Raw genomic sequence first — 7,993 nt, 5'->3', positions numbered from 1 at the left:
TTTTTTAAATACTAAGGCTTTTCTACCCAAGGAAATGATGACCTTAGCTGTATTTCGTATCAATAATGAGTTTATTATTATATCTATTATTGTCTAAAAAAAAAGATGTGGTATGATTGCCAATTAGCCAACTCTCCACAAGAGAAAAAAATGACACAGAAATTAACAACTATAGGTAAACGTACGGCCTTCAACAATGAGCAAATTCCATACTGCATAGTCAGCCACAAAAGGCCCCGAAGTGACAATGTAAACTAACGGCCTTATCTATGTACAAAAAATGAACGAAAAACAAATATGTAACACATAAACAAACGACAACCACTGAATTACAGGCTCATGAATTGGGACAGGCACATAGATACATAATGTGGCGGGATTAAACATGTTAGCGGCATCCAAACCCTCCCCTAACCTGGGACAGTGGTGTAACAGTACATCATGAGAACGAAATGTAGTACTGATGTTCATAAATTATAAATTAACTGTTAACAAAATTTTGAATTTTTGAAATACTATGGATTTTCTGCCTAAGGAATAGATTACCTTGGCTGTGTTTGGCAAAACTTTTGGGAATTTTTGGTCTTCTGTGCTCTTCTGCTTCGTACTTTGTTTGGCCTTTAAACATTTTTTTATTCAAGCGTCGCTGGTTGGTCTTTTGTGGACGAGGCACGCGTCTGGCGTAAATGTAGAATTTCAATCCTGCTATCTATGATGAGTTAATTAAACAGTATTCGAAGATTGTTAATTTGATAATCATTTTAAAAAAGAACGATTTCCAGGCTCTATAACCTCATCATTGCTAGTTTAGGAATATCTTCTCTCTTTGATACTTTTAAACTTTTGACATTCAAATAGTATTTAAATTGATTAAAATAGTTTTAAAACATACATATCGGAAAACTTAAATCAATAAGGAATAGTTAAAATTTCGAACTAAATTTGGATTTTTATTACAATGTAAATGAATGGATATGCAATGGAAATTTTCACGTCAGATTTAGCCAACGTATATGCAAATTACGACCTACGAATTAAAATGTTTTAAAATAAATATAGAAAAAGAATTTCATAAAATTAAACTGATTTTACAAAACCTTTTTATAAATATATGATACGTAATAAAAATTTTCATTAAATTTACCCAATCTTATTTTGTACCCCTGATGTCATAACTTGCCTATAAAAAGCCGTCTTCTGTCTGGAGTTGTATTCTCTACTATTCACAAGAACTCAGAGGACGTTTGAAAGAAAAAAGGTAAGACAGTTAAGAGAAAAAAAATATGGTCATACTATCTATAATGTTGATTATAATCTTCAACGTTGAAGTAATTGTCTTATATATTGTTCTCAATGTCTCGTATTTTATATTGCATGGCATTAAAACTCGAATAAAAGCATAACAGTTTAAAACATTGATAATTTAACTCAATAATAATTCTAATATATGAATGTAAAAGAACTGGGTTTTTTTGTCATTCCCTCTTATTATATATAGACTAACACGTAGCACTATGTTTATACGAAATATGTATGAAACTTTTAGATTTGTGGTCGTTTGTTAGTGTATTCATAAAACGTTATAAGCATTTTACTTTATTTTTGAAAATAACGTTTATTCGGTATATACATCTTATTATTCATCCAGTCTCTCGCGCTAACAGCAAATCATTCTCATTTTAACTGTTATTAAGTTCAACAATGGACGTTAATGTGTCATTTAGTCTCTTGTGGAGAGTTGTTTCATTGGCAATCATGTTACATGTTTTTTTTTAATGGTATGGTACTTCTATCAATTTTTTTTATTTCAGTTACTACTAAAATGTCGGATGAAATTATAGATCTAGAAGAAATGGTACAGACTTGGGCATGGACTTCTTTTGAAAAGACAAAATCCAAGTCTTCTTCGATGAAGTTTCAGGACGCTTACCTTGAAATCCTTTGGGATCGTGTAAAATTCGTTCCTCAGAAACCGAAATATACTCCTACGACTCGAGGAGAGATGCCACAATCTCATGTTATTTTCAAGTCTGTTTTTCGCAACGACAGTGAAACTCCTCAAACTCATTCCTTGAAGACAGAACGACAGACAACAGCAACATGCACGAGCTCTCTAACGAAAGGATGTACCAAGGGGTTTAATGTCGGATTAACCTTATCGGCTCCAGGTGAAGTTGCAGAGGCGTCCGTTGGATTTGAAAAAGGATGGTCCATTGAGAATGCCAAGGAAAACTCTGACAATAAAACGCTAACGTGGGCGACAGAAGGAAATTTGACTGTTCCACCAAGATCATTGTTAAATGCAGAGCTCCAGATTAAAGAAAAGCAATGTAGTTATACCTTTACATCCTCTGTGATACTTCAGGGAAAGATAACTGTAAACATTCATAACAAAAAAGAGAACAATAATTTGGTAATGACTGTTATGGGAGATATAAAGGAAGTTCTGCTGGGAGACAAGCCTTTAAAAGGTATTAGAAAAGAGGGAAACTGTGCTGTCATAGACATGGCAGGGAAATGTGATTTCAAGTTTGGCATCGAACAACAAATCAGATGCTATTCAGCATAAAACGTAGACATTATCATTAAATATGGTGTTATCCTTAAGTGTACTATTGCTTCAAATGTATATGTGTGTCTAAGATTTAACTTCTTGCGACATGTGTTTGTCCTTTTGGTCCAGGCATGCAAATTAAAAAAATGTGTTTTTAAAATATAGAAATTTCAAATTGTTCGAAGGCAGATTCTTATCGTTTAAAACTAGTATATTGCTAATTTATCCGTCAAAAACATTTCGATTTTGTTTTGTGTATGTCATCGTTTAATTTGTGTGTAGGAATAATTTGTGATTATAGCAAACTGTGTATGCATAATTGAAATGAATATAGAATTTGCTTTGTAATTTTGTGTATGTAAATAAAATATGATACAACAAAAGATTCCTACAAATATAACAAGAAAGGTAGGCGTGTAAGAGAATACTGGTTTGACGTAACCCCCGAAGACAAGCCTGTAATATTCAAGAAAGGAGTTGACAAAGTATGTAAACTTTATTAGGAAAGGCAATAGCAGTATAACGGTGTTCAAAAGTCATAAATCGATCTAGAGAAAACAATTCCGGGGTTAAAAACTAAAACCGACGGAAGAACATTAGATAACAACTACCATATTCCTAATTTAGAGGACATATTAAGAAAAATGGTGGGTTGAACCTGGTTGTATGGCTAGTCAAACATCTCGCTTTTATTGCCAATGTTTAAAAAAAACTATCGTTAAAATGACAACACTGCGTGGCAGAAATACAACACAAACACATACAAGAACACTCATTACAGAGAAACACACAAACAAATAATACAATTTTATAAAATTGATTTCACAAAACCCGTCAAAACAATTTTCATGACAATAATGGTATTGAAGGGCTGTTTTTTAATATGTGGACGATAAGGCATACTACATTATCCAACCATAACAGAAACATAAAAAATAAATACATGTACATAATTGTTGGATAAACAAAATACCGAGAAACGTCGTATAGCAATGCACATGTACACTCGGTATAGCAATCACATTCGGGTATTGGTGACGTTCAGTTCAAAGCAAACAGACGACATAGATTTTTAATCACAAGACGTGGTAAACATGTCACTAATTAGGTTAGATAAGAAGTTATATAGATGACGTTCTCTCACTAAATAATTCAAAATTTGGTGATTATGTTGAACGCATCTATACCATCGAACTAGAGATAAAGGATACAACAGATACAGTTAAGTCGGCCTCATATCTTGACTTACATCTAGAAATTGACAATGAGGGTCGGTTGAAAACAAAACTTTACGACAAAAGAGTTGGTTTCAGCTTTCCAATTGTGAACTTTCCATTTCTAAGTAAAACAACATTCCAGCAGCACCTGCATACGGGGTATATATCTCCCAATTGATACGATATTCCCTTGCTTGCCTTTCCTATCATGGTTTTCTTGATAGAGGGTTGCTATTTAAAGCTATTAAACCAAGAGTTCAAAATGGTGAAGTTGAAATCACGCCATCACGAGTTGGTTGACCGTTATGGAATAACCGTTTCACAAATGATATCGAATACTTTCCTTACGTCGTAACTACAATCCCCTTCCCTTTCATGAATGTGACTTACCGAATTAGACTATTACCGGATTTTTTATCACATAAGCTACACGACGGGTGCCACATGTGGAGCAGGATCTGCTTACCCTTCCGGAGCACCTGAGATCACCCCTAGTTTTTGTTGGAATTTGTGTTGCTTATTCTTTAGTTTTCTATGTTGTGTCATGTGTTCTATTGTTTGCTTGTCTTCTTTCATTTTAAGCCAGGCGTTGTCAGTTTATTTTCGATTTATGAGTTTGACTGTGCCACTGGTATCTTTCGTCTTTCTTTTAGACACGGACACATCGTATATATAAAGCAATTTGATATGATGTCCATAAAATTGAAAGAGTGTCATTTTTAATTTTTCCTTCTCATAACTCTGTTGGAGCAGTTTATGCGTAAGGTGCTTACTCCTGTATATGAAGTCCGTATAGTGTGAACATGCACGTGCAAAACGTATCAATTGAGGTATGTAAACACCATACGATGGAGCAGAAGGTATGTTACTACTGAGAAATGGGAAATTGATATTTGTGAAGTTGAAATCATTCCGTTTGTCATAGATTATAGTGTGTAGGCGTCCATCTGTGTCAATATTGAGAAAAATATCAAGGTATGAAGCAGTCATTATTGTATCAGTAGTATCCTTAATTTCAAGTTCATAAGATATATGAGATGCAAGTACTGGCTAAAATATGTTTTTTTAGTGATAGGACATAAATATAGGCAACATTAGTATGCCGATGTTAGAAATTTATAAATCTATAGAGAAAAAACAAATCTGAGTATTAAGAGAACTACGACACAACAGAAACACAACATTACAATGTAAAAGAGGGACGAAAGATACCAGAGGGACAGTCAAACTCATAAATCGAAAATAAACTGACAACGCCGTGGCTAAAAATGAAAAGGATAAACAGACAAACAAAAGTACACATGACACAACAAGAATAAACAACACGAACCCCAACAAAAACTAGGGGTGGTCTCAGGTGCTCGGGAAGGGTAAGCAGATCCTGCTCAACATGTGGCACCCGTCGTGTTGCTTATGAGATAACAAATTCGTCGAATAGTTTAATTCGGTAGGTCACATTCATGAAAGGGAAAGGGATTGTAGTTACGACGTACGGAACATATCCGATATCATTTGTGAAATGGTTATTCCATAACGGTCAACCAACTCGTGATGGCGTCCGTAAAATTTACGAAGAGATGATTTCAACTTCACCATTTGGAACTCTTGATTTAATACACACACAGAAACGACCTATACTATAACAATGGCCATTTTCCTGACTTGGTACAGGGCATCTTAAGATAAAAATGGTGGGTTGAACCTGGTTTTGTGGCATGACAAACCTCCCGCTTTAATGGCAATGTTAATTATGTCATTTTAAAATGACAATATTACATGACAGGACTCCAATACAAATAAATACAAATAAATGGGAGAAAGCAAAGAGAAACAAATCATTAATAGCCAACAACTGGTACCTGGTTTATAATTTAAAACGCCAGATGCGCGCCACGTCCACACAAGACTAGGCAGCGACGCCCAGATGAAAAAAGTTTGAAAGCCAAAACAAGTACAAAGCTGAAAAGTACTGAGGACCAAAAGTTCCAAAAAGTTGTGACCAATACGGCCAGGTTTATTCATCTGGGACAAGAACATCCTTATTATTTAGAATAATACATACTTTTGCAAACAGTAAATTTTATAAAATGACTATATAATAAATATACATGATTAAGGTAGCACAATACAAAGATTTTTTTACTTCCAATCACTAACCTTTAAAATGCTGTAACTTTCTTATGAATGCATAAAAAATAATAAAAGAGGTGTATATAGATAGATAAAAGATTAATCTTTTATATGAATGCAATATTTTTATTATAAAATCATTATGTTATCAATTATTATGTAATTAGTGGCAAAATCTCGGTCAGTTCACTTGAATGAATTTAGCACTATCATCTCTTTAACTATACAGAAAACTTTAACGAAATCTTAATCAACACATCATGGGGTTCAAAAAGATATCTCAAATTGTCCCTCTGGGATTCCATTCTCTCATAAATCTGTAATTAGTGTAAACATCCTAACCACATAAAAGAAGATAATGTTTAATTAGGTGTAAAATTTGTTCTTTACATTCTATCTGAAATCTGAAACACCCTTTTGTAGATAATGCCCATAGGAACAACTTATAATAAAATCAAAATATTTTAGACACAGTTAACATTATAATTGGTTACATAAATGTTGCATAATACTAACATTGCATTAAATTGAAAGAGTAATCTGTTAGCTATCCAGAACTACCACTTTTATAAATTTTCAAGCATTATTAAGAAAGTTACATTTTAAACCTTGGGAGTTGGAGTTATGAAATCTTTGTATTGTGCTACCTTAAACTGAAGTGATGACTAGCCACCGAACAAAAACGGATAAATTAAAAAAATTCACAGCCTTGTTAGCCATAACCAGTGTTACGCTCAAAATGACGTCACATTTGATTTTCTAAAACGAGTTCCCAAAATTAAGAAAGAATTTAGATGAAGTCAAGATTAAATTTGTATGACTTGTCTAACGTTTATTACTATTAACAGTGAAAATTACAATACTAATTAATATCAAATTGTAGTAGTAAATAGATAATTAATTGTATTATTTAGCTATGTCGGTGTTCTTCTGAATCAAACTGTAAACCAAATATATAGTGTAAATTTCGTTGATCCAAACTAAAATCTAATAAATGAACTGGATGATCAATTGTCTTTACCATAACACACGAATACAACAGAAAAAATAAAATGTATAACTATAAACGTTATGACATTTGACAAAATCCGATGACAATAGCAAATATAACATCAAAACTAAATAAATGATTTTGGGATGGAAAAGTACCGTGACACGTCTTATAGCAATGCGAATTCACACTCAGCAAAACAGTCACAATCGGGAATAAGTCACGTTCGGTAATAAAAAGATCAGACGACGTAATGACAAACCGCAATCTACCACGTGGTAAAAATGACCATAGTTAGTTTGGACAAAGATACATTGTATGGATCAACCAAAGGTGATGGTGTCTTCAAAATTTACGGAGTGTCATTTTTAATCTGTCCTCATCATAACTTTGTTGGAGCAGCTTTTGCGTTAGGAGCACACTCCTGTGTCTGAAGTCCGTATAGTGTGAACATGCACGAGAATAACGTATCAATTGAGATATGTACGAAGGGGCAGATGGTATATTACTGCTGAGAAATGGGAAATTGATAATTAGGAAGTTGAAATCGTTCCGTTTATCATATATTTTCGTGTGAAGTCGTCCATCTGTGTCAATATTGAGAAAAAGATCAAGGTATGAAGCAGTCCTTCTAGTATCAGTTGTATCCTTAATTTCAAGTTCAATGGGATATATGAGATGCAAGTATTTGCTGAAATATGGCAATGGGTTATTCAATAAGACATCATCAATATATCGGAAAGTAAAATTAAAGAATTTCGAAAGGTGCCTTTTTGGGTTTTGAATGAAATCTGCTTCATACGAGTACAAAAACAAATCGGCTAGTAGGGGTGCACAATTAATACCAATTGGAATACCGACTGTCTGTTGTATTATGAATCCTCCATAATTAATATATTTATCTAAAAGTAAATTAAAGAATTTGCAAATTGCTTTTTTTTGTTTGTCTGTTACAAGATTCTGAATAAATTCTGTTTCATACGAGTACAAAAAAAAAACACAAGTTGTCCAGTAGGGTTGCAAAATTAGCATCCTTTGGAGAGATGTTAAAGTCAATCTTTCAATTGAGCATGGGAAAAAGTAGTGTAAGGCTATACAAAT

General features: G+C 33.3%; 1 protein-coding gene across 1 annotated transcript; it reads left to right on the top strand.

The window, feature by feature from the left end:
- The first annotated feature begins 1,154 nt into the window (after positions 1 to 1,154).
- On the top strand, positions 1,155 to 2,937 carry LOC139520818 (uncharacterized). The gene is made up of 2 exons (XM_071313792.1): positions 1,155 to 1,258; positions 1,812 to 2,937. The coding sequence occupies exon 2, from the start codon at positions 1,823 to 1,825 to the stop codon at positions 2,567 to 2,569; it is 747 nt and encodes a 248-aa protein (XP_071169893.1). The 5' UTR covers positions 1,155 to 1,258; positions 1,812 to 1,822; the 3' UTR covers positions 2,570 to 2,937.
- The last annotated feature ends 5,056 nt before the right edge of the window (positions 2,938 to 7,993 follow it).

Source organism: Mytilus edulis, chromosome 1 (assembly GCF_963676685.1).
Source record: "Mytilus edulis chromosome 1, xbMytEdul2.2, whole genome shotgun sequence".
NCBI lineage: Eukaryota > Metazoa > Mollusca > Bivalvia > Mytilida > Mytilidae > Mytilus > Mytilus edulis.
Note: the sequence above shows the minus strand (reverse complement) of the source record. Positions and strands in the feature narration are given on the sequence as shown.